This window comes from Drosophila subobscura, chromosome U, assembly GCF_008121235.1.
Source record: "Drosophila subobscura isolate 14011-0131.10 chromosome U, UCBerk_Dsub_1.0, whole genome shotgun sequence".
NCBI lineage: Eukaryota > Metazoa > Arthropoda > Insecta > Diptera > Drosophilidae > Drosophila > Drosophila subobscura.
The window spans coordinates 14,192,210-14,218,552 of record NC_048534.1 but is presented as its reverse complement, the minus strand read 5'-3'; the positions used below and the strand labels follow the sequence as shown (position 1 = coordinate 14,218,552).

The following is a 26,343-nucleotide window of genomic DNA, read 5'->3' as shown; positions in this document are numbered from 1 at the left end:
ATTTCTTCATCCTTTTCTTCTCCTTTTATGTTTTATCATAAAACTCTTTATGTTTAGTTCATTTCGTGCGCTTCGAATAAAACATACAACAATGGGCCGTTTTACTGGCGGTTATGGTTCATCGACCCTAACAAACATATCTTGTTATGTCTTTCGTTAATGATTAACATAATCAACAGGTTGATATATATTCTAAACAAATTGTTAGCTTCGCTTGTAGTTTCGCAGACATTACGAATATCTCTATCATATCATCATGTAAGCAGTAACGCCTCTTTTTTATTAATTAATTTTCATTTGATCATTTACCATTCTCGGGAGACTTTTCGTTAGTGTACGTGTGTGGGCATGTAAAAGGCATTTGTTCGGTTTCTGTGATTTCTCTTTCTAAAATTATTTTTGTATTTTAAACATTCGGTTGGTTACATGCTCGCACTTTTGTATGTTTATAGACGAGGGTCCTAGGGGGCTTACTTTTCCGTTGGAAGAACTCAACTCTGCCGAAAACCCAGCACCTCAGTCAGGGAGCGAAACAAAATCCATGTGTTGTATTTATTTGTTAAACTAAAGCGTGATCTGAGGCGCATGATATATTTCGATTCACTCGTGCTCCAAACATAAATTGACATTTTTCGAACTGGTTTAAAAACTAATATTGCTCTTGGTTAAACGAGTTAAGTGTTAAGCGATCCTTTGTGTCTAGTCGTACTTTTTGTGGTTTACTTCTCTTGTGCTGTAACAACAATTCCTTATAAGCTTACAAGTCCAAAACGAAGGTCTAGTTCAAACATAAACAGAACGATTTTCGGTCGGTTGCTTAGAGTGTAAATCAATAAAATTGTGTCTAATTGATGTAACAATTGCTTTTGTTTGGTTTATGTATCAACAATTATGACGCGCACGCCAGGGGTTTAAAACTCTACGAGTAAAATAGACAGACAAACGGACAGGAAAGGTTTGAACACAAATAAATGTACAGCGTGCGCGTTCCTTCTGCTTTAATTAACATTATTCACAATTTCTTTAGTTATCATTTTACTATACAAGCTCTCTCTCTCTCTCTCTCTCGTCTACGCTTTGCTTAATTCTTTTAACAATAATCTGTAATCTGTGTACTGAAACATTCCCAAATCGGCCCAAGGTGCGTTCACTTGAAAGAAATCTCTGACAGAGAATTTACAAAATCCTTCAAAGCATCTGCTGAAGTTTGGGAAAGCGATTGAACAGTTTTCACATTTAGTAATAATTTTCTTCGTTTTTAAATTTTCTGTTAAACATTTCATTTATGTGAACAAAACTTTGTTTGCAGTTTTTACGCAGTTTTCCCGTGTGTCGCAAAAATGTGCATATGTTTATGTCTATCTGTGTGTGGCTCGTGTCTGCTGTCTGCTGGCGTATAAAAAATGGTTACTTTAATTGTTTACGTTTAGCGGAATGACGTTCCAGCGAATAATTGGATTTGGGACTGTAATTGGGTTTGGGGTGCTCGTGTAACGACTGTCGTTCGAAATGGAATCTCTTGTTGATATCGCAAATGAGAACAGCGACCAAAATAAATTAGCCAGGCACATGTTGAATCTCAATCTCTGAACAAGAGCCTGTGTCCCAGTGTCAGACTGGATGACTCTGGCTCGCCTGCCCGTTTTTCGAGGGTGCGGAGGTCTTCTGCTGGCGCGCCACCAGTCGACGCTCCCGCCAGCGATCGATGGGCGTGTAGCAGCACCTGAAGAAGGGGGGCGCCCGCGTGCTGGACGAGCTGCTGGCACTGTTGCTGAGTTTGGCCAGCGACTCCACGGTCAGCTCCGTCTGCACGCCACTGGTGGTCAGCCGCGACTCCGCCTGGTACTGGTATTGGTACTGGGGCGGCGGAGTCGTGGCCAGGGGCGCACCCGCCTTGCAGATGACACTGGGCGGCTCCATCTCGTGCAGCTCAAAGCTGTTTGAGCTGCTGTTGGTCGAGGGCCGAAACTCGTGCGAGCTGCTCTCGACCATGGCAGTGCGATAGGTAGCGGCAAAGTAGTTAGTCTCCAGATAGTGGCAGGACTCGAACAGATAATCGTCGAACTGCTGCAGCCGCACCGAGCTGGCGGTACTGGAGTTATGACCGCCAGAGGCAAAACGCTGTCCCTGCTTGTGGGACTGCGTGGATGGTGATGGCGGCGACGCAGGCATCATTATCAGCGAGCTCGACGCCATGGGTGGACGTGGACGCGGAGGCGGACGCTGTTGTCTTTGCTTCATATCAACAATTTCTATTTCTTCTATATCACTAAAACTATTTAACTGTTTCAACAAATAATGCACATCATTTCGTTTCATTTGATTATCCTCGTCGTGGTGGGGATGATCATCGTCGTGAAGGGCGACCGCTTCGTTATCTTCCTCTCCTGATTCAGCAGCTGATTCTGCTGCTACTTCCTGTTCTTCCTCCTGCGCCGTTGCTATCGATTTGTGTGCTGCAAATGTTAATGGAGTGCTGGCAACGGCGCCTGAGCCACGATCTATTCTTGGTGTCCCCTTGAGGCTGTTGATCGTCCTGATCGCATCATGCTGTTGCTGCTGTTGGGGAATCAACTCTGGATAGGCCAAATTGAAGCGCTGCTGCAGTGTGGCACTGCTCAGCTGTGGCAGCGTTGGCAGTGCCGCCATTTGGGGCCTCTCCAGTGTTGAGTCAATGATGCGATTGAATTTAGCTAATGCTGTTGATGCTGCGGCTGCCGATGAACTGGATGCTGCCGATGATGTTCTGGTTGCGGTGATCTTAGTTGTAGGTTGTTCGTTAAGTTGAGGCACTGTTGTGACGGTTCGTAGATTATCACCAGCACGATGGCAACGCCCACTACTGCCCTGACCATTATCAGCGACGACTGAGAGAGCTGAGCTAAGCTGTTCCTCCTCCTCCTCCTCCTCCTCCTCATTGAGTTGGTACTCAGCATCAGCCTCATCGTCATCGCAGACATCCTCATCAACATCATCAATATCAACGCCATCCTGCAACGTCTCTTGCACATTCAAATTGAGATTGAGGTGGAGCTGCTGCCGTAGCAGCAGGCGGCTCGTCTTTGTCTCGATGCCAGGCACATTTGGTGGTGCGCCCGCTCCTCCTCCCAATCCACGGCCGGCGGCTATGACAGCCGCTGCCCTCTGCTGTGCCGTTGCCTTAGCTAAATTCTTTTGTAGTATCAACCTCCTCGACGAAATGATGTCATTATTGTCGCTCCCCCGCGATTACCGGCTGTCGCGGGTGGAGCGAGGCCGCCCCTAACTGGACGTGCTGGCGATGGGCGAGACGGGTGACAGCGGGCTGCGGGCCTGCTCGCGCGGGCAGCCAGTCAGCGTGATCACCAGCTTGCGGGAGCCGGCCTGGTCCCGATGCTCGCACAGCCAGACGCCCTGCCACGTGCCCAGCGACAGCTTGCCGTCCGTAATGGGGATTGTCAGTGAGCTGCCCAGAAAGCAGGCCTTCACGTGTGCGGGCTAACAGAAATAAAGGAGGTTCATTAGGTTAATGTGCGGCTTCCGAGATTCCGATTCACTCACCATGTCGTCGGGTCCCTCGCACGAGTGTCTGTAGGGCAAGCCTTCGGGAACTATTTTGTTCAACATCATCTCCATATCGTCTCTGCAAATGCAGATTGTCATTTGATATTCATTTATAGATTTTTAAGATGCTATTCACTCACCTGACGTCTGGATCCCAGCTTTCGTTTAACGCCAAACTCGCCGAGGTGTGAAGAACTGCAAGGCAGAGGAGAAACAAAGTCAATTAGTGTGTGTGCTCTGCGACTAATCGTAATCATAATCATAATCTGTGCGGAGTGATTGGCCTCCTGGTTATTAGACCAGCACGAGGCAGGCGTTGGTTCGGCTCGGCTCCCAATGCATTTCCAATTGAGTTGCAACGCCAATTAGTCCTCACACTTGCACCCAGCAGCGGACCCACTGCAGTGGGAGGCCAGCTAATGAAAGTCAGTCAGGGAATGTTAATGGATATTCATGGATAGTCCACATCAATTATATGACAAGGCAAGATCACGTATGCCGTGAGGATTTCGAATTCATTTTTGAGTGTAAGCTTCAATGAATTTTATTACCATTTGGGTGGATGTGCGTGGATTTGGGTTTTACTTTCAACAGTCGACTGTAATCTGGACTGTAAGCTTTCAAACAAATTTATAATCATCTCAAACCCTAAATCAATTCCTCACAGTCCCCTCTTCTCTACGTAACCAATGTCCATGTCTTATTTCGAATCACTTTCTCTTCCGACACATTTATCGTCCTCATGTCGGGGTATTGCCCAGGTAGAGCCTGACATGAGCATGTGTGGACATTGGAATCGGAATCGAACAACAATTGCCTACACTCGTGGCCGGAATTGGCCAACTGCCAACGCCGAAAATGTCAAGCAGAGTCGAAATTTAATAGTTTAAACTGAGTTTAGTGTTAATAATAAATATCAGTGGAAGAGCCACACAAAAACACTTAAGTTTTCCAAATTAATTGCGTATTCATGAATAAAAGATAGAGACACAAGAAGAGTGAATTAGATTAGTCAAGTCCCCGAGATAAATTGTATGGCCCACTGCCACATTCCCTTTGTCAATGTTTACGTGCAAACCAACGTTCTTTCGTTTTAAATTTCGAGAAACGATTAAGTCATGTTGAACATGAGTAAATTTCTGTCAGCAAAAAGTGTACAAAATTATTGCAGAAAAGCGGTGGAAAGGATTTAGAAAAGGGGAACAAGCCCCAACGCTTAAGTCGGTCTCAAAACCTTGCCTAAACATCCATAAATGTCCACGATGACACCATTCCCCATCGCATCACAGCATATATCACCCCTTCGCATCGCTTTAAATAAGTTAATGGCCTAAACATAATTCTGTGTGTCTGTCTGCGCTGCGGCGTTTGAGTGGCATTGGAGCAGGAGCAGGAGCTTCGTGCACATTCATTCTTCGCTTAAACGGCGCAACCGCCTGGAATAGTGCTCGAGTGACACTTTTTTCCATTGCACCAAACCATAAACGGAATGCAGGGCACGAAGCGGAAGAGTGGTAAGCGGTGGTTGACTGTCGGTCGAGGTTTGCCTCTAATATGATTTAGCCCTGGTCCTGCAGAACAGAGGCTCTGCTTGCCCACGGCAGACCACAGCCATGGCTCGGAGGCTAATAAACGTTTGTGCGCTGAACAAAATAGTCAAGTACGTTGACGTACGTTTTTACCATACGGAATTCTGAATATTGGTCCATCTGTGGTTTATCATTATCCTTACTGCTCCGAAGAGTGAGAGTCGCTCAATTCGATAATCTGTAATATGGTCCAGATTTTCTGCACCTCAATATTTTGTTTCAGTGTAGAAAAGACATCGTTAAGTAGCAGGTGCCATCGTTTTTGCCGGCTGTTCGACTGTGTCGGGTTGTGTGTTCCGGGTGGGGTTAACAGGCTGGGTGCTGAAGGAGGGGATGGTTTGTCTGTGTTCCGGGCACATGTAGCAGGCGGTTAGGCACTACAAAAGTTGCTAATGTTTTTAAAGAGGCCTTTTTATTATACAAAGTCAAACATTCTGACGGCGCAAACACAAGCACAAAGCACACACGTACACAAACACACAACCGCAATAATCTCATATTTAGCCATACATACATATGCACATATACATATATGGATGTATTTTTATACACGGTACCACTAAGCAAACAACACATAGAGACTGCAAACTTAGATAAAACTGGCTGCCTAATCAGTATAGTGGATCGGCTCCCATTGGCTTCGGCTCTTGGTGAGAGAGCCTTCGGCTGAGAGAATTTGGCGTTGGCTCTCTTGAACATTGAACCCAAAGCGACTCTCGCAAAAACAAAGTTTTGTTTCCTCTTGAAGTCTGCTTCGCAATTTCATGTGTGCGGTGACACATATGTACATATGTACATACATACATGATGGCAATGCGTGTATCCATTCTCGACTTCAATTTTTAGCGCAATTTCATGTGTGCGGTGACACATATGTACATATGTACATACATACATACATGATGGCAATGCGTGTATCCATTCTCGACTTCAATTTTTAGCGTTTGAGGAGACGCGTCTAGACGTTTGGCATTTTTCTGTTGTTCTGAGATCACATACCCTTTCTTTCAAACTTGCGACCTTATGAAGCAGCTTGCCCCAAATAAAAATAAATTGATTTTGAGTATCCCCTCTATGCTCATATATTTCTTAAGTACATTTAGGACGAAAGGGATAAACGGTTATAAACATCTAAATATGTATACATATAACAACAATTGACTTGGCGTTGCAAATATTTTCCATTAGAGTATTCAGCGTACACTGTGTGAATAAACATAGATAGACACACACGAGACTGCGAAAGCGACTTGAAAAGATAAACAAATAAATTCTTTTTCGGCACAGCTGCCATGACTCGCTTTCGCAGTCTCGTGTGTGTCTATCTATGTTTATTCACACAGTGTACGCTGAATACTCTAATGGAAAATATTTGCAACGCCAAGTCAATTGTTGTTATATGTATACATATTTAGATGTTTATAACCGTTTATCCCTTTCGTCCTAAATGTACTTAAGAAATATATGAGCATAGAGGGATACTCAAAATCAATTTATTTTTATTTGGGGCAAGCTGCTTCATAAAGTCGCAAGTTTGAAAGAAAGGGTATGTGATCTCAGAACAACAGAAAAATGCCAAACGTCTGCTCAAACGCTAAAAATTGAAGTCGAGAATGGATACACGCATTGCCATCATGTATGTATGTACATATGTACATATGTGTCACCGCACACATGAAATTGCGAAGCAGACTTCAAGAGGAAACAAAACTTTGTTTTTGCGAGAGTCGCTTTGGGTTCAATGTTCAAGAGAGCCAACGCCAAATTCTCTCAGCCGAAGGCTCTCTCACCAAGAGCCGAAGCCAATGGGAGCCGATCCACTATACTGATTAGGCAGCCAGTTTTATCTAAGTTTGCAGTCTCTATGTGTTGTTTGCTTAGTGACGGTACTCAACGCATAAATAGGGTATATTAGCTTGGTGAACCGTCAACCGTCTTGCAGCATGGTTGCGAGAGGCAGGAATCACGGAGCAGCTCGCAGCGATGAGTGGAGTTGCTCCTGATCGGAACTAGTTCAAATTCCTTCCAGTCCAAATTTTCCTTCTGCAGAGGTGGCAGAACAGGAAACACGCAAAATCCCAGTGGCAGGTGCTGCTGCACCCGAAATCAGGTACAGACCTTTTTGCATAAATAATATTGATTTATTGGTGGCAGAGCATTTGCGGTTCATAAGCGAACCATTTTAATGCTAAGAAAGCCACCAACACCGGCAGAACAGAAGAACAGTAAGGAATGAAACAAAACGGAACAAAACGCACACAACGGAAGCCAAAAGTATGACACACACATGGCACGTTTTTTAGCTGCCTCCTTTTGGAGTGCTTTCGTCTGTTTGTTCTTTCTCTATGCATTCTCGTTCTCATTCTCGTTTGGCGTTTTCGTCACGAAATTGTAGCCAAACAGAAAGCGAAATGGCGGAGGACGCCCACACAAATATGTATGTATGTATGTTCCTAATGCTGAAGGCTCCACCGAAAATCCTTACTTCATTCGGCACCTCTTCTCTGCCTCTCTGCTGCTCTAATCCACAAATTGGTTTCGCTTTCTGTTGATTTATTTGGTGTGTGGTTCCTTTTTCGCCACACGCACACATCCACCCGCAAAGAACATTCTTTGAATGAGGGAGTTCTTTCCGTGTTGTTCTTTTGCAGCGTTTCGCTGTTGCACAGCTAAATTGTACATATGTATGTATGTATGTACATACCATATGTATGTAAATGTACATAAATAAATACATATGTATATATGTATGTACGTATGAATCTTCCTATGATTTTGCGATTATGAACATTATTATTATAGTTGCCAGGCCCCATACCAGTTTAACTTTTCTGAAGATAAGATTTAAATAAAAGACCAAGCCAAAGTTTAGAGTGCAACCAGACCAATTGGTTTTTCTATACGGGAGCATGCACAATTTCTATCTGTTTTTCATGGAAATGGCGAGATTCTTTCTACATATACCAGTACTCGAGTGTATGCATCCAAATTAATGGTCATTGTGTGGCCAAACAAGTAAGAGACTTCATAAGTATTTGCTCCGCTGTGGCACCCGACCTTTCCTTTCCTCAAACACGGCACATATGAATTTTAATAATACAATAATAAAGCGAAAAAGGAAGCAAGTCACTGCGGGGAACTACATATGTACATATGTAAGTAGTATGTATTCTCCATCCAATCCATGTGGAAGTCGAACTCTACTCTGGTGGATATACATATGTATGTATGTACATATGTACATTTGTTTGTATGTATGTACATATCATATTTTAATATTTCCCCGCATTCCGTTACACCGCCATATTTCTCGTTTGTTTGTGTTTCGTATTTCTAATTCTCGTTTTTATTCGTTCATTTTTTTGTGTTTAACAAGTTACCGTTACTTTTGGCTTATATTTTCAGTATTTGTGATTTGTGTGTTCTCTGGCACCTCTTCTCCATACCTCATCGCCCGATCCGTTCTTTCCATTGTTTGTGCATTTCCCCATAGAAACAATGGAGGACACGGGCGGCTCGACAGAGACAGAGAAGAAGGAAAGGGAGGGTAGGGTATTCAGGTCAATAGTAAAAGACAACAGCATATGGCAAGGTTGCTCTGAAATTATTTTTTCCTTTTTTTCGAAATTAACTTTTTTCCGCCTCTGCTAGGAACAGCACGATTGAAAATGGAAAGATTGCATTTATTTTTTTGGATGGTAGTAATCGTCTGAGACTTCCCTTTCCCTTTCGCCCCTTGCATAGTATCCTCACAGTAAAGTGTGTCTAATTAGGAAGTCCTTTTAAGAAAATCAATAAACATGTCTTGACCTCAATTAGAATCCGCTTACAGTTCACAAAACAATACACGTATTACAGTGAGCACCCCAGACAACAAACACGCACAAGAGATCTTACAGAAATAAGAAACGAAGGGAGGCACTGAACAGGGGCCATTGAGGGACACACGTGCTTTTGATTTGGCCAAAAGGCGAAGCGAAAGAGAGAACGTAAAAACGAGACGGAACAGAGATACAGAGAGAGAGAGAGAGAAAGAGAGGGCACAGAATAATAAAGACCTGCCTTCCTGCCTGCCTGCAATGTGCTGGCTAAGACGATTTGTAGGGCAGAGACGTGGCAATGGGGTATCTGAAGGGAGAGGCAGGGGTTCGCCCCGAGTATTCACACGCCATAGCCACAGACCATGACATGAAGACGACGGCGATTGCTTTTCACTTTAGTCAACTTTAGCTCCAACTCCCTTTCAGCCTTCCAGCGACCCCTGAACCAGCGCCCCTGGCCTCGCGCGTCTACTGCCGTTTTATGATACGATTTTATTTATTTGCCCACGAATGAATGGATAGAGAGAGAGAAAAAGAAAGAGGGCGATAGAAGCCGCAGCACCGAACTCGCGTCCTGGCATTGTAATACGAACTGTCAACAAGAAGCTGCCCCGAAGGCAGAGAGGCAGGCAACTGTGGAGGTTCTTCTCAGATTGCCGTGATTCCTCCCCCATCATCCAGTGCCACTGCTTCGTGTTTCGTGTGCGTTTTGGGGGATGTCAGAAGTAGTGCAAAGCAAGGATTACGCACGAGAATTAGTGTGCATGGAGAAGAGAGCACAACAAAACAAAATACTTTGGATAACTGCAAACCAGAGGTTATTGCGAATGCATTTCGGTTGCGGAATGCAAGGATCAAAAAACCAAGGAACCCACTTTGCTAGTTGCTCCAAGTATATACATTTATTTAGAGTACATCCTCAACCGTTCAGAAACTATGTACTTCTCATCCGATATTAACTTCAATCTTTATTTTAGGACACCCCTTGTTGGGGTTTCGTTCCATCGATCCTCCGTTTGTCACATCTCTACTCCGAGCATCTTAATAAGCCTCAACACGACATCTCCCATTTAATTTGAGAAAACTTCTGTCTCCTTGCCATGAGGGTCAACGCAGTTAGTCCACACAGTTTAGCCATGTTTGGTCATAGTCAGAGGACTCGTTCCTTTCGTAATTCCGTCGAATGTCAATCGTAATTTTCGGCATCTATCCAAGGAGACTGACCATAAGGAGTGCAATAGATGACCAACTGTAGTTTAACCCAGTTACTCAGTAATATGGATGAGCTGCAGCCCCTAACATACCCTCCATTCGCTCACCCTGTTCTGGTCTCCCAATTTAAACGAAATGAAAGTTTCAGCTACTATTTTTGGTGTACACTTCTGATTTGCTATGCAAGCCCCACATTCTGCTGTTTGTACAAGTGAACTTTGCACTAAATGTGGACGCCTTGGCCGTGCCGAGATTCCCCGAGAGTAATCCAATCCCAGAGATATTTGGGGGGAGCATGGACAAAGGAAATGTGATGCCAAAACGAGTGACAGTGGGAACCCGAACTGTGCCGTAAAACTTTCCGATTGCCGAGCCAGCTGCTCGACAGACTGAAGAGCATAAATCGTTATGGAGGGGGAGTGTGAGATGTGTAGGGAAAACAGCTACAGATGTAGTTCACAATTAATTGACATATGCACTCGGTAAACCATCAATAACCTCTTGGGGGGATGTGTTGCTGTATTCTACTCACTCTGCATATGACATAGTCCCACGGAGAAGTGAGCCAGCTCCGGCATCTGTCTGAGTATCTCCTCGGTTACCAGATGGACGCCGCGGTGCTGTGGCCTTAGATTGATTTTGCGCTGAAACCACGCTGAGCCGATCTGCAGGCCCACGATGGCGTTGCCGTCGCCAGCGCCGGCCACGGCCCCGCCAGCGCGCCCGCTCCGATGGTTGGCTGAGGCCATGGTGCTGTTGGAGCTGCTGCTCCGGATGTTGCTGTTGCGACTGACGCTCTGCTTGACGCCGCCACCGCCTCCGCCGGCGCTGCCAGCTCCACCGCTGCCGCTAGTCGCTTTCGTTGTGCCGGCGTGGGGATTACTGCTGCTACTGCGACGTCGCTGGCCGCTGCGTCCGCCGCTGCGTTGATTGTTCCCTGCAGCTGCTCCCGCTCCTGCTCCTGTCGGTGGGCTCTGGCGTGCAGCGGCGGCGGCGGCAGCAGACGACGTCGTTGGTTTGGAGGACGACGTTGTGGCTTCTCAGGAAACTCGCGCACTAACACACTTTCACTGGCACTGGCACTGCTACTCGCTTTCGAAGTGGCAGGACTCGATATGCCACAAGCTTGTGCTCTTGACTGGCTGGCTGGCTCTGTACTTGTTTCACTTTTCCGGATATTTACTTTTCCTTTTTCCGCCAGGCCAAGCCCTTCTTTGTATTAATTTATTCTCTATTATTGCCACTTGTTACCGTTATCAGCACCTGCAAGAGTACAAGAGAGAGAAAAGAGAGGGTGTTAGTAGAACCGTTCGTTTGCAGGAGAATTAATGGAAATTAAAACAATGTCCCAGTGTGACCAGATGCGACACGGTGTTTAAAATCCGCTTTGCTTGTGTGACATCAGTAAACTGATAAAGTAGCTCAGGAAATGAGTTTTGAAATTTTTAAATGTTATTTAAAGCATTTGTAAGGCCTTAACAGTTTCACATATTTCATCTAAAGAACTCCAAATAAAACCGATTAGTCCAATCCAGAGTACATTTTTACGTCAGTGTCGTACAGGCTTTCCTTAGAAAGACGTGACATCATTGAGCGTCCAATTACCAATTTATTTTGGTTGCTTTTTATGTCCAGCCAACTTCAAGTAGTTTAATTACCAGAGTCACCTTATAAGGCAGTACTATCTATCGTTGACTTCCCTCCCATTCACCGGTCTACTGACTACATAAGTCAAATACTCATATTATTGCTTAGGCGTTGTTTCTACATCTCAATTAGTATATTCAGCCAGGGAGAAGCGCCCACAATCAACAAGTTATTAATTGCCAAACGTAAACAGCAAACACGTCCAGCCAGCAACTATTATAGTTATCAGAACGCCAGGGGTGACCTTCTGGAAGTCTACACATGTACTATATACATATGTTGTATGTATGTACATATGTATGTACATACATATGTTTCTGTGTTGCTTTAAGTGTTCAGTGCAAAATGTAGGCCTAATTTTAGTCATAATAAATAAAGTTGCCTTAATTAGAATAAATAACGAACTTAGCTTGAATGAAAAGTGTGCGGCTGGTGTTAAATTTTCTCAAATATAAATATAAAAGAAATATAAAACAGACTTTTAGTCTATTGTGTATGAAAAACCAAAGAAAAAAATTCTTAGTCTGTTCATCTCAAAGGGAATGTTTCGGCTCGTGTGAAGAAAAAGAGTTGGGAAGAGTACAAAATGTGTAATACCATTCGAAACGGAATAATGAGCACGTGTCGCCAAGTGGGCCAGAGGGGAGACAGGCCTAGGATTGTTGGCCTAGGAGCGCGCTCGTGCGAGTGGGAAACAGAAGCCAAAAAAAAGGAAAAGAAATATAGAGCGGAATCAAGGAAAATGGTGTTTAAAAGTCCCTCTTTTCCTATGTTCTCTCTACACTCTGGTACACTCTCGTGGCTTACGAGTTGAGTGCTCTCACAAATACAACCGAAAAGCAATCGAAATGCATTTGAATTGAAGGAAGATTGAAGGCGCTGCCAGAGCACATGGAAACCCTCTATGGGTTCGTACGCCTGTAGTATTAGTAGCAGTAGTAACAAAAAAAAAGTTCACACACACGAGCAGCCCTCAAAAAAAAAAGGCAGCACTTGCCACACAAACGATTTACACGACACTAAAGGCGGCCACACGCCAAGAACTCGACAAGTGGGAAGTGTGCATGGGCGGGGTGGGGTGGAGGCCAAAGAGGTGCAAGATGGAGATGAGCTGATGGAAAACTGAGGCGACACGAGTACATATCTGGATCAGCAAACATTTATCCTGAATTCATGCTGTAGAAAGGCTCCATTCAGTTGGCTCTTGTATAATCACGAAATGTTCACGAAACTTGGGATCGCAAGCCGAAAGAGGGAAGCAAAGCTTCTCTCTCTCCCGTCATGGGCGGGCAACCAACAACTACAATGAGAAGCGCGTTAAGGCCGCAGCCAGGTACTTTATACTTTTTACGGGGCCACTGTTCAAATTTGCATATGCTTTAAATATTTAATGTAATTCAAAAAGAGGAGACAAGTATCGTGCCAGCCGCAGCAGCAGAAGCAGCAGCAGCAGCAATTGGACAAGGCTTGCCCTCTCGGAGTCCAATTGGACTTCCCGACACCATGAGATGGAGCCAGAGGCATAGCAAGGGGACTGCCATCAAGGCAACACACAGAATTGTTCGCGCATTTGGCAAAAAATCAATTTTCCGTGTGATTGCCAAATACAATTGCAAAGGAATCAAGGCGGAGAAGAGAACATGCAAAGCAGAAGATCCAGCAAAAAGCACAAAGCATAATTTAACTTTAGACGCGCTCTGGGAAACACCTTCGGGCGAACGCAGTTTTTTGCAGCCTTTCGGCCTTTTATTTTTACACTGTTAATTATTGACATAACAAATGGGAAGTCTCCGTCGCTCTTTCCGCGCACTCACTCCGCCTTCTGATGACGGCAACGTTGACAGCAGCACACGCGAAATTGCTTAAATAAAGAGGAGAATAACACAAACAGACCGAAACTAGAGCTTATAATTTTCCACCGTTGGCGCTCTGCTCTGCTTTGCTTCCTGGCGATTCTTCGAACGAACTCATGTATGTACGTACACCTTCAGCACAGGGAATCGGCAGCACACGTAAATCACGTTAGGCATAAAATTTAAATGCACTTAATTACATCTAATTCGTGTTTTGCTTTTGTAACTTTATGGCAAGAGTGCCGCTGCTGCAAACCGTGAAGCTAGAGATGAGCGATAGCCGGGTCATGTATTTTAAAGTAGCGAGTCACGGATCTGAGTTGCTTGCCAAACAAATCACAGTTTTATTTATTGAATTATCTACAGAGTATCCGGAGAACTTTAAACAATTATATTCAATTAAATTTCAAACCAATTGCCATTGGCTAACAAAACTGTCGTATATTGTGTAACATCATATTTCGTAGGGAGTCAATTTTAAATGTATTTATGTTGAATTTTCGTGATTTACACAAACACTTTAGCACACGTCTTGTACGTATTTCACACAAGTTACAAAAAAAATCACTGCATCTTTAATATCGGGACAATCGATAGAAATTTCTTAAGCAAAAAGAAATAAACTATCAGATAAATTTTGATACCGTTATCTTGCGAATGATGAAAATATTTAATGAAATTAAATACAAATGAAATAAATCTAATTTAATGCAATTTCAGCTTTCTTTCACTTGGATATCGATACCTTGGCGGCGATAGGCGTGCAAGTAAAAGCGCTTTTGTGAATTTTATTTACATTTAAAATGTGTTCTGATTTTGCATGTGTGTTTAAACGAACCAAAAAGCGGTGCTTACTTTTGCTGGGGATTATTAGTTTGTGGCTGAAGCTATTGTCGAAGCCGATATCGGGATCTTTGTGCATTTTGGAGTGGCAATGCGAATGCAACAACAACTACGGAGATATGGTCGTTAGTAGGTCGAATAATGCTGCGTTCTGCGTGCGGCGGCTAAATATAACGTTTGGCTTTGGCGCTACACTCGTTACTCGTTTTTTATGTGGCCAATTCACAAAATGTACATTTTTTACACCTTTCACATACACCCACGGGCTTTACGCTCACGCTCGCACACACTGGCACGTTTTCCTCTTTTCTTTTTCGCTTCTCGCACACTTCCTTTCCTCTCCTCCTTCTCGACAGCAATTTCGGGAGCGTTGCCCGTTGTTTTTGTTTTTAGTGGTACACCATAGAGATTTTTTTTTTGGTAATGTAGGTTAGCTCCATATCCTATTTTCTTGATTGCTGCTTGACGGATGCTTGTGGGGGATTTTCCTGCTGCATTCATCCGCAGCAGCTGCATGTTACCAAATGGGTGACTCCCATCAACATGGGCCACATGGGCACAGTTTTCGCATGAAACATTTTTCACTGCCTTCAGCCCGTTTTCAATACCAATTTGGGTGCATTCGGAAGGGGCGGAATGGATTCCCGATATTCCTGCCTTTACCCTTGTCTCTGCTCCGGTTTTCAATAAAACTTCATGGCCCTATTACATATGTACTCCGTGCACACTCACACATACACACGAGACCGATGCGAGGATAAAACAGCACACAATTTGACGTCCTCTTCTAACCAACAGAACTTTGCCTGTGTGTGTTGACTTTTTCTCTTTGCTTTTTCAATTTTTTTCTTTTTTTTTCGTTATGTTTTCTGCTATATTCGGATACTTTTCTGCGACGATTTCAAGTAACTGGACTTTCGCACGGTCGCATTTTAAGATGGATTTTTCAGTATATTTTTGTATTTTGTTATTCGTCTTTAGTATGTAAACTATTAGCAGAGAAACATTTGGATGAGCCATGTTAACAGATAACATTGAAAATGATTGAAAAATAGCGCGCGCAACAAAAGAGAAAAGAAAATGGAAAGCCTTTCTCACGCCTAATAAAATATCATTTGCCATCCCGATTCTCTTGTATCCAATGCTTTGGAACCGCCTGCATGGCCTGAGCACACTATAATGCATGAATTTCTGCCTAGAGATTCTACCCAGAATCCTAGAGTTACTGTCCTTAAGATTTAAAAAAACTAAAGAATTCCATTAAAATATATTTAATTTCTCCATTTCTCCAAAAGTGCCTCTTTTAAATTTGACGCTATCGCTATAACTGAAACCTTAGTTCATGGTTCATGTACATACCTTAGCAACATGGTTTTCTTAGACATCGATCAACATCAACCTTCTAACCTTTTAGAATTTGGATCCCCTTTATTATTGAATAGAACTTAAAAATGGAATTTAATAGACGGATGACAAAATATCCTGAAAAGTATAAAATACACCTTAAATTATATATGATATTAAGATATATTTTTGTTGAATGAGTTTGGCTCACTCGTTCTCTTAACGGTAATGTTCCCGCACCTGCGCACAATCTTTGGCAATGGTGTTGCCATTTGTAGGCGATGTTCCAGTGAGTGTCGACTGTCGATATTCCGATAAAATGTTAGTTTGAATTTAAATTTGTTTTCGTTTATACTCGTAAGAAGGGACAGTTTAACACAATATTAACCATTCGTGTAAATGTTGATTTCTCCAGTTCTATAAGTGCTACACTTTTAATGAATTCCCTTTAATTTATTTTGTATACAGTCATCCGAAGGGACACTCTCCCTTAACGCAATTCAAGTAATTGCAATCACACACATATGTAATTCCAAACGCCCTCCCGAAGCACGCCAACCGCTAAATGTCACAGTCATTAGACTAAATTCTGGCGTCTCCGGATCCCGCCCATACCTCCGAAGATACCAACCCATCGTCCAAGGATCCCATCAAATTGGGTGTGACCAGCAGGTGGCCGCCTAACTAACCATATACATATATGTATGTACATATGCATGTTTTCTTCGCTTTGCCTAGCACCAGCTTGTGGCACCAGAGCAAAAATTACTTTACTGTGTCGTGCTGTTGAGGCACGCGGAGCCGCACCCAGTTTCTTGGTCTAGACTCGAGTTTGTTGTCATTTTCGCTTTCATATCCATATCCACAGCCACAGCCACATCCACCAAGGGAGGACCTGCTAGTGAAATATCTAGCATTACATTTTAACGTTCCAGCTTTCATTGGGGCGGTGTCAAGGGGAGGTTATTCTATTTCTTTGTTTGTTTTTTTACAAGTTTGCCATTTTGCCCCATACAGGGTGAGTGTCCCACTCCCGTTCCACTTATTTGAATACCTTGCGTGGATTCCAGGGATCGAGCTGTCTAGCTCTGTCCATGGACAGCAGTCTGCACTGGATTGGCAAAGCAGCCAGACGTATTCGGGCGTAGGATTCGAGCCTGCAGCAGTTCATAAATCATCCGAAAAATGGATGACAATACAGACTTCCGTGACGTTTGGCTGGAGACGGTGACCATTGGGGGGTTTCGTGTTTGGCACATAATAGCCGCTGTCCTGGGCATACTTATGGGAATCAGTGAGTGAACAATGCCGTGCTTGCTAATAAAAGCTTGAGCATATTGTCGTATCTTTATCTCTCTCAGTGATTATGGTCTGCTGTTGCATACGATTCCGCATACCGCGCACCAAACAGGAGATCGAGGCGGACTATCAGCGCAAGCAAATCACAAAAAAGTTTCGCGAGAAGCTACAGCAAATTAAGAACTCGGAAATGGACGACATGGACCTACAGAAGGGTGAGGAGCACTCGCTACTCTAAATCTAAATCTGCTCTAAATACACACACTCCACTTGTATATACACATCCATATACATAGCGTAGAAGTTTTGTGTACCAACTGTCCCAGTTTTGTTGTCACCCTTATGCGGCCAAGCCCTTTTCCTGTGTCTGTCTGGTCTCTGCCTCTGCCTCATTTTCGTCCTCCCACACGAACTCACGCATTTGTATATACAAAAAAATGAAAATGATAAACGATTCCTTGAGCTGGACCTGCTTGCACGCTAGTTACGAGCATGTTATACTTTATACTCACTCTGTCTCCTCTATCTCGCTGCCACTTCTCTATCACAGCACTTGCTTACATCAAACTGGAACAGTACGATGATCCCTAAGGGCTTGTAAATTCACTAGCACACTGTACAAACTATTGGAAGTACCCAAGAACTAGCCTCTGTATCCCAAAGAACACTGCCAATGTAAGTAGCACATCCAACCACAGCTCGTTTAACTAATGCCATCAGCAATATTTCTCTTCCTTCCGATTGCAGTTTGTGCTCGAATTCAAAGCGATTTACTGAATCTCCAGGCCAGCGTGGAGAGCATGAACGAGAAGCAAAATGTTAAGTTTAAGATCTAGACACGGAACTGTTATACTATGAGATATGATGTGCAGTCAAGTGTGTTGGTATCCTATACTATATAATTCTAGAAAGATTAAAGCTTATAAACTAGACAAACAGTGAATTTTCATATTGAAGAACATTAATCATACGTCTCCTCATCCTGTTATACGACTATGCAAACAATAAAACAAAAGTTATATTAATTGCAATTTGGACTGCTGGTTTTATTAATTCTGTTTGCTTTCTTCTTTTTTTTGTGGTATCAAAGGATCGTTAATAATTTGTTTGTTTGCAGGATTATGTTTTTTAAATGCGTTTTCTACACATAAATACATACATAGTTGGCTATTTAGGGCTTCTCTTCCTGTTGGGGAAATTGTTTCCCGCAATTGAGACTATTTAACAAGTTGTTGGAATATCGCAACGCACTCGTTTGATCTGTTATGTCATGATATTTTTCATTGCGTTTTGCACTTAAGTTTAGTTCATTTATTAGTTTAAAATTTGCTTCGACCTGGCTAATGACTGTAACAAGTTTGCCGAGGCTGACACTGACATTGGCTCGACACAAAACACTCACAAGTTTATCAATTATTTACGAATAACTATTAATTCTTTGTTCATTATTTTGCTGAGCTTACATTTAGCCTTAACTTTCAGTTTGGAATACTTTCTTTTCTCTACATATTTGTCTCTGCTGCAAAGCAACGCGTTGCATTCACTTCTTGCATTTTAATAGACAATTATTATTTTTTTATATTTATGTATATAAAAACAACTAAACATACTGCACGCATCATTCCATTCGTTTAAATGTTCTCCCCCTGCAAAAGAAACGTTGAAATTAGTACAGCCCCAGCACATCTCGGACCTGTTGTCACTCACGTTATGGTTTTCTTCTCAATATTCTTGGGCTCAGGCCTTGCCCGATTTAGCACCTTGAGGAAATCCGAGGTTTTTGCACGCATGCGGGAATGAATGTAGGCCTTTGAACACTATTGAAAAATAAAACGGTCAGTGCCTGGTAACTTCCAACAAACTCGGATCATACGCACCTTGATGTGGTAATGCAAATAATCTCTGAACATATGTATTAGATTGATGGTATTGTCCCTCGTTTCTTTGTTGGTATGCCGAGGGAAGAGCACTGTGAAATAAAAATACAAGGGTAATGGTATATTATTCGGAATTCAAATAGTTCTTAAGATATTACAGATGTTTTGCCAAGATACGGTATAACAATTGAAGTTCAAATGTATACGAACACAAGTAGTCTGCTATAATATGAGGTATTATTCAGGATGCCGTTCGTCTATCGAGTTATTATTGGAGTATTTGAGACACAAATCTGAAGGTTCTCTCATAAATATGCCACTTTTGCTCCAGAAAACTATGTGTATAAGAGAATAAAATCTATTGTACGCGAACACAAGTCGTCTGTTATAATATAATGGATTATTCAGGATGCCGTTCGTCTATCGTGTTATTATCGGAGTATTTGAGACACAAATCTGAAGTTTTTTTCATAAATATGCCACTTTGGCTCCAGGAAAACAATAATTTATAGGAGAATAAAATCTATTGTACGCGAACACAAGTCGTCTGTTATAATATAATGGATTATTCAGGATGCCGTTCGTCTATCGAGTTATTATTGGAGTATTTGAGACACAAATCTGAAGGTTTTCTCATAAATATGCCACTTTTGCTCCAGAAAACTATGTGTATAAGAGAATAAAATCTATTGTACACGAACACAAGTCGTCTGTTATAATATAATGGATTATTCAGGATGCCGTTCGTCTATCGAGTTATTATTGGAGTATTTGAGACACAAATCTGAAGGTTTTCTCATAAATATGCCACTTTTGCTCCAGAAAACTATGTGTATAAGAGAATAAAATCTATTGTACGCGAACACAAGTCGTCTGTTATAATATAATGGATTATTCAGGATGCCGTTCGTCTATCGTGTTATTATTGGAGTATTTGAGACACAAATCTGAAGGTTTTTATATAAATATGCCACTTTTGCTCCAGGAAAACAGTACAGTATTAGAGTATTAAATCTATTGTACACGAACACAAGTCGTCTGTTATAATATAATGGATTATTCAGGATGCCGTTCGTCTATCGTGGTATTATTGGAGTATTTGAGACACAAATCTGAAGGTTTGTTTAGAAATATGCCACTTTGACTCCACAAATTGATTTGGGAGTAATACAAATAAGTTACATATCTGCTACAAGAATATTGATACTGCTGTTGGCAGCGACAAGGCCACAAGACAACGCTGTAGCGCCACAAATCCCACTACTCGACAAAATAATTCTAAAAATAATTTTAACGAAAAAATAGGGCCGCATGAGCTCAACCTACCAAATGTGACATAGCCAATGTTGTCACCCACTCTGGCATCCGTGTTGGCCAATTCCAGTGGCGGTTCTCGGTGCGTGAAGAGCACTTGTGGGGCTGTGTGAGAAGCACGTCGCCCTTCTCTCAATTCCTGCATAAATACTTTTCCAATTATAACGTCGTCCTCATCACGGAATATAGTGCTAAAAACAACGGTGACCCGATCTGGCTTGGCCTCCACGTACCTATGGATGAAATGTAGTTGGCCATTGGTCAAGCTTTTCATTGGCTATCGAATGCTTCTTACAAAGTCTCATCGTTGCGGTAGTTAATTACGGCACGCTTCTGTCCCTCTTCTCCTTGCTCCTGGAAGTCGAAATACTTTTCAAAGACAGAGGCAAAACAGTTGCGCTTCAGCAGTCCAATTCTCTTTGCAAGTTGCTCCCAGTCCTCGGGAATTTCCTCCAGATTTATAAGTACAGAAACATTGTAGCCTAAAAAACGCAAACCAATTAATTCCATAGGAACAAAGAACTTCAGCTCGGTTGCGTGCACCAACCTTCTTCTGTGTCAGTTAGCAGACTGCCATATTCACGCTTCAGCAGCTCATCAGCCCCATGCTCTTGAAGCTGTTTGTAGAACTTTAGCGATATGCTGATCTATTTTAGTGGGTGAAAACAGCGATCACTATAGTTTTCTCTTAGCCGAATGACTAGGAATACTTACCCTCACTTTTGTTTTATCGTTATTCACATTCGAAATGTGGTAGAGTACGCCATCGAAGTCTGCTATTCGTATGTCTATCGATTCTGGCTTCAGTCTGAAAGAAGAATTTCAAAGATAACATTCAGGTTGATTACTACTAAGTGTTAGTCATTGCTACCACACACCAAGCAGTCCATTATCAGCTAAAACAAAATATATATTCAAATATACTATGTATGTACATATATAAATAGTTTTCCATTTGAAATTTTATTTGTTTGAAACATAGGCTAGAGGAAAACGAATTTGTTTAACACCCTAAAATCTATTGTACACGAACACAAGTCGTCTGTTATAATATAATGGATTATTCAGGATGCCGTTCGTCTATCGTGTTATTATCGGAGTATTTGAGACACAAATCTGAAGTTTTTTTTCATAAATATGCCACTTTGGCTCCAGGAAAACAATAATTTATAGGAGAATAAAATCTATTGTACACGAACACAAGTCGTCTGTTATAATATAATGGATTATTCAGGATGCCGTTCGTCTATCGTCTCATTATCGGAGTATTTGAGACACAAATCTGAAGGTTTTCATATAAATATGCCACTTTTGCTCCAGGAAAACAATACTGTGTAAGAATATAAAATCTATTGTACACGAACACAAGTCGTCTGTTATAATATAATGGATTATTCAGGATGCCGTTCGTCTATCGTGTTATTATCGGAGTATTTGAGACACAAATCTGAAGGTTTTCATATAAATATGCCACTTTTGCTCTAGGAAAACAATACTGTGTAAGAATATAAAATCTATTGTACACGAACACAAGTCGTCTGTTATAATATAATGGATTATTCAGGATGCCGTTCGTCTATCGTCTCATTATCGGAGTATTTGAGACACAAATCTGAAGGTTTTCATATAAATATGCCACTTTTGCTCCAGGAAAACAATACTGTGTAAGAATATAAAATCTATTGTACACGAACACAAGTCGTCTGTTATAATATAATGGATTATTCAGGATGCCGTTCGTCTATCGTGTTATTATTGGAGTATTTGAGACACAAAAATGAAGTTTTTCTCATAAATATGCCACTTTTGCTCCAGAAAACTATGTGTATAAGAGAATAAAATCAATTGTACATGAACACAAGTCGTCTGTTATAATATAATGGATTATTCAGGATGCCGTTCGTCTATCGTATTATTATCGGAGAACAAATCTGAAGATTCGTTCATAAATATGCCACTTTGGCTCCCGGAAAACAATACTGTATAAGAGAATAAAATCTATTGGCTGCTCGATAGATTCTAGAACTTACAGGTGGACGATTCTAATTCGACCTGAAAGGCTTTACCAAATTTAACGGCCTTAACCAGGTCTCATGTATTATTATTGAGTTTTCAAGCGACTTTAAAACGAGTATCGTTGTATTTTGTTTTGCTAGCAGCGATGAGTCAGGTTTAGCGGGGTCAAGGCATTGCCGCATATGATGCACAAATGATGCGATAAATGAGCTGTAATGAATTAACAAATGCGTTGCCCGGATACCGAGAGTGAGAGGGGATCGGGCCATGGCACGTAAGAACGTTGGATTGTGCATGTAGGAGAGAGAGCTTGCATGACGAGTGGATGAGTGTTCAGCATTCGAGCAACACCCGAAACTTTACTTCAGGGAAAGAGAGAATAGAATATGTACGGACTGATAAAGAAATAGGTGCTGATAACACGCGGTAGGGAGTGCAGGGGTAGTGTAAGCACATATATACATAGATAAACCAAAATGGTGGAGCAATAAGGTCACATTACTGCGTTACAGTTAGATGGAACACTCACCCGGCCTGGGCGTTGCGGTATTTGACCAGGAGTGTCTCCTCTATAATCCGATTATTGATTTCCAGCAAGATCATGATGAGCGGCTGCCTATAGACGATATTTTTGCAGAATTAGGTTGCTCAAATGCAAAGCGATGACAAATGGTATGGCGTCGACGTCTTTCGCCGCTCTCGAGTTGCGATTGCGGTGGTTCTTCGTGCGGTAACTGTTTCTCTGCCAGTGGCGCTGTGTATGGGGAGCTGCTCCAACTCACCAACACAGGCAGATTCCGCGTGTGAGCTGTGTACGTGTGTGCGCGCAGCGTATTAAATGAATCAACAACAAAAAATGGGCGCTGATGTCGGCTTTTTTGGTCGTGTCACACACACACACGCACACTATTAAATTCCAACACACGCACACACAATCGCAGCACTCTCAAAGTGGAAAAAAACGCTTCGCTCTTTCTCTGCTACCCCGTGAAATGGTTTAAGAGTTTAGTTGTACAATTTACTCGTTTATAGAATGGGTCCTGAGCTTTAGTACCTTGTATTAAAAATAATTTAAGAAAACGTCGTGGGAGTAAGTCTTGTTCAGTGTGACCGCGGATTTATCGATCAAATATACCCGTCAGGGCCTCGAAAATATACCGAAATACACTTTTTCATTTTCAAAATATACCGTATATAAAGCGATCAGCTAAAATAGGCTAATTTTGTCCACACAATCAAGGGTTTATCTATTAATAAAATAGTCAATTAAAGAGCAAAGCCCAATACTAAGCTTTGCACATCTGAGTTAGGCCGGTTTAAGGAGGGGTGTTAAGCGGGCTAGTTCATATTTTTCCTTGGTATTGTGACGGTATATTTAAAAAACGAAAAGGTATATTTCGGTAAAGTTCATGGAACTAGATTAATTCATTGCCCAACACTAGTATTCTTATATTATTATTTACCGCAAATGGATGAAAGCGAACTAATCAAATTAATAAAGAGCTGCCCCATCCTGTACGATAAGGACAGTGCACGCAGCGTGAAGAATGCAGCGCTAAAAGACGCAGCATGGAAGTCCATATCCCAGAAGATTGGTGCCTCGGAAAGAGCCTGCATCACGCGATGGAAGAGTATTCGGGACCGCTTCGGCAAGGAGTTTCGTCGTTTCCAGGAAAACCCTGACGTACCTACGTACTGGGACATGTTTCCGCACCTGTTGTTTCTCAAGGACCACTACAAGCATGGCCAGGTCAGGCACGATAGTCTGGAGGGTATCAAATTTGAGCCCAAAGTGAGGAGAAGGCGCAACAGATTGTATGCGGAACACGAGAAAAATCCTAAGGAGGAGGAGGACGACTGCAAGGGTGATATGCTGAACGAGCTGATTGAGCTGGTCAAAATGCATCCCGTTCTCTATGATAAAGACCAGATACGCATTTCCAAAAACCTGTCTGCCAAAAACGAAGCTTGGCGGGAAATCTCAGAGAGCTTGAATGTGTCGGGTAAGTGGCTGGATGCGCCTACAAGTAAATTGGTACTAATATAACCCACTTATAGAGGTGGTCTGTTTCAATCGTTGGAAGAAGTTGCGTGAACGATTTGCGCGAGAGTACCGCAACCAGCAGATTAATCATTCGACGCCTATTACCTGGAAGTATTTCAATGATTTGCTCTTCTTGGACAAGCATTTTCGTAAGGGAGTTCCCTTGGTCATAGAGAACATCAAGAAACGAGGACGCCCACCCAAGGCGAGCAATCAGACCGGCAGTCCTATTAAGCAGCCCACTAGCGTCAGCATTGTAAATGGCGAACAGATATGGGGCGCCGACTATCCCTATAGCACAGATAATGACGAGCAGGAGAACGATCTGGAGCTGTGCTACGATGAACCGGAAGATATTGAGTTCGCACCGGAACCGGAGCAAACAACAGCCTACGATTTCATTCTCACCCAGACAGCAGCTCCCTCGCAGCAGATGGCGCAAGATGTCAGCGTTGAGCTCTTACCATACAATGAGAGCTTTGACCTGCACAGCGAGAGTAGCGCTGTGCGGAACGTGGCCGGCATATCAGAGGATGAGACGCCCGCCCCCACATCGGATAAGCTGCTCGTTCATGTTATAGCCAACATGGAGACTGTACTGCAGCAGTCACGGGAGCTACAAACGCAGCTGCAACACGAGCAGCAACAACCACCCGCCATTAGAAGCCTGTTGGACAAGGCACAGATGCTGCTGGACGGACTCAGCCCAGATCAACGGTCGAGTGCGATGCGAAAGATAGGACAGTTCGTGCATCACTGCCAGATCAAGGCACTGGAGGGAGAGGTGATCGAAGATCTCACTCCATATCAAGTGTTTAATTGTTAAGAAGGGTTCGGAAGGGTATTATCATAAGTATGAATAAGAAATGAATTATCGATTTATTGTTGGAATTTTGAATTATTGTTATCGAATGCCAGCTGCTTGCGTCGATATCCGCCAGAGGGCGTTGAAGCAATTTAAACGAGACGTTACGCACAGAAAAACAATAACACCCACGCTCGAACATTAATTGCAATTAATAACACACACGCACACGCACACACACAGCAGACACTCAAAAAATGCTTAAACAAATCTCTGGGCATGCAATGATTTGAATTCGTTTAGTTTCCACGCTCTATTCGCACGCTGCAGTTGTTGGCTGGTCGGTCCGCTCCGCTCTGCGCTGTTCTCCTCTCCTCCTTGTGCGTCAAAGAGCAGCCAAAAACATTAAGAATTATTGAAATAATAAACGGGGGCCAGGCCAGACCAGACCAGACCAGACCCGAGCAGCAGCCGCACAAAAGCGCTTTTTAAGTGTCTGCAAATGATTTTGTGCTGTTCCCCTCCACCCCGTGGGGCATAAACTAATTTTGTATAAATAAACGAGCCGGCCAATCGTTTGAAGTTATAATATTTCGGGATTTTGTGTGTGTTTCAATGGTGTTAATGGAATGCGATGAGTCGCTTGATACATGAAAAAAGTGCGCCAATGTTGTGACACCTGCTGGAACTTCCTTCTTTTTCTTTCACATTTTTGTGCGTGTTTTCCCCCTGCTTGTGTCAATGAGCGGCGGCCAGGAAGTAAGTGATTCCTGATTGTTTCTACCCTTTGCTGCTGTCTCTTTTAAAGTGGGAACTTGGTAAGTGCACTGGCAGACCATCAACTCATAGTTTTGCAGAATTCTTTGTCACCGATGTTGATAAATGTCACTGAAACATTTAAAGTTCAGCCGACCTTTGACCTGCAACCCGATCCATTTCCACGCCGCTCAACTTCTACTTCTTCTTGCACATGTGTCACGCCTTCTATGGCCTGAAACATTTATAGAACTGCCACTTTGTCGCATCATTGCAGGAGGTCAAACCATCAATCACCGTGGACGTGGCAACGGCGGAAACGTGCGGCAGGACAGGCACCCCTCCTGGTGCCGCATCCTACAGCACACAGCACTCCTTGG

The 26,343-nt window shown here is 42.8% G+C and overlaps 4 protein-coding genes across 5 annotated transcripts; 2 read left to right on the top strand and 2 right to left on the bottom strand.

Moving 5' to 3' along the window:
* Positions 1-3: 3 nt before the first annotated feature.
* Positions 4-15,402, bottom strand: LOC117902652. The gene is given in 5 exon segments (XM_034814178.1): positions 4-3,477; positions 3,541-3,622; positions 3,684-3,738; positions 10,698-11,428; positions 15,241-15,402. Coding segments are annotated over 4 exon segments (2,220 nt in total). The 5' UTR covers positions 10,915-11,428; positions 15,241-15,402; the 3' UTR covers positions 4-1,611.
* Positions 15,403-16,377: 975 nt separating this feature from the next.
* On the top strand, positions 16,378-18,132 carry LOC117901028 (transmembrane inner ear expressed protein). 2 transcript variants are annotated; one of them, XR_004649306.1, is made up of 4 exons: positions 16,395-17,146; positions 17,214-17,366; positions 17,702-17,826; positions 17,899-18,132. XR_004649306.1 is itself a non-coding variant. In XM_034811631.1 (3 exons), the coding sequence occupies exons 1-3, from the start codon at positions 17,038-17,040 to the stop codon at positions 17,985-17,987; spliced, it is 351 nt and encodes a 116-aa protein (XP_034667522.1). In that variant the 5' UTR covers positions 16,378-17,037; the 3' UTR covers positions 17,988-18,132. The 2 variants fall into 2 exon arrangements, 1 of the variants encoding a protein (XP_034667522.1); XM_034811631.1 differs by lacking the exon at positions 17,702-17,826 and having other exon boundaries at positions 16,378-17,146.
* A 59-nt stretch (positions 18,133-18,191) lies between these two features.
* Positions 18,192-23,485, bottom strand: LOC117901027 (actin-related protein 2/3 complex subunit 2). Its single transcript, XM_034811630.1, has 9 exons — positions 23,413-23,485; positions 22,888-22,974; positions 21,057-21,150; positions 20,890-20,989; positions 20,638-20,824; positions 20,355-20,575; positions 19,029-19,120; positions 18,859-18,968; positions 18,192-18,797 (listed from the first exon to the last, which is right to left on the bottom strand). Exons 2-9 carry the CDS (start codon positions 22,959-22,961, stop codon positions 18,770-18,772), a joined length of 906 nt encoding a protein of 301 aa, XP_034667521.1. The 5' UTR covers positions 22,962-22,974; positions 23,413-23,485; the 3' UTR covers positions 18,192-18,769.
* A 318-nt stretch (positions 23,486-23,803) lies between these two features.
* On the top strand, positions 23,804-25,936 carry LOC117900522. Its single transcript, XM_034810920.1, has 2 exons — positions 23,804-24,361; positions 24,417-25,936. Exons 1-2 carry the CDS (start codon positions 23,827-23,829, stop codon positions 25,226-25,228), a joined length of 1,347 nt encoding a protein of 448 aa, XP_034666811.1. The 5' UTR covers positions 23,804-23,826; the 3' UTR covers positions 25,229-25,936.
* The last annotated feature ends 407 nt before the right edge of the window (positions 25,937-26,343 follow it).

Excerpts from the sequence above, each read along its gene's own strand:
- LOC117900522 (XM_034810920.1), top strand. The coding sequence starts at position 23,827 with ATGGATGAAAGCGAACTAATCAAATTAATAAAGAGCTGCCCCATCCTG. Across the intron at positions 24,362-24,416 it reads AGAGAGCTTGAATGTGTCGG|AGGTGGTCTGTTTCAATCGT; the intron begins GTAAGTGGCTGG and ends ACCCACTTATAG.
- LOC117901028 (XM_034811631.1), top strand. The coding sequence starts at position 17,038 with ATGGATGACAATACAGACTTCCGTGACGTTTGGCTGGAGACGGTGACC. Across the intron at positions 17,147-17,213 it reads GGGCATACTTATGGGAATCA|TGATTATGGTCTGCTGTTGC; the intron begins GTGAGTGAACAA and ends TATCTCTCTCAG. Across the intron at positions 17,367-17,898 it reads CGACATGGACCTACAGAAGG|TTTGTGCTCGAATTCAAAGC; the intron begins GTGAGGAGCACT and ends TTCCGATTGCAG.
- LOC117901027 (XM_034811630.1), bottom strand. The coding sequence starts at position 22,961 with ATGATCTTGCTGGAAATCAATAATCGGATTATAGAGGAGACACTCCTG. Across the intron at positions 20,990-21,056 it reads ACGATAAAACAAAAGTGAGG|ATCAGCATATCGCTAAAGTT; the intron begins GTAAGTATTCCT and ends CCACTAAAATAG. Across the intron at positions 20,576-20,637 it reads TACCGCAACGATGAGACTTT|GTACGTGGAGGCCAAGCCAG; the intron begins GTAAGAAGCATT and ends TTTCATCCATAG.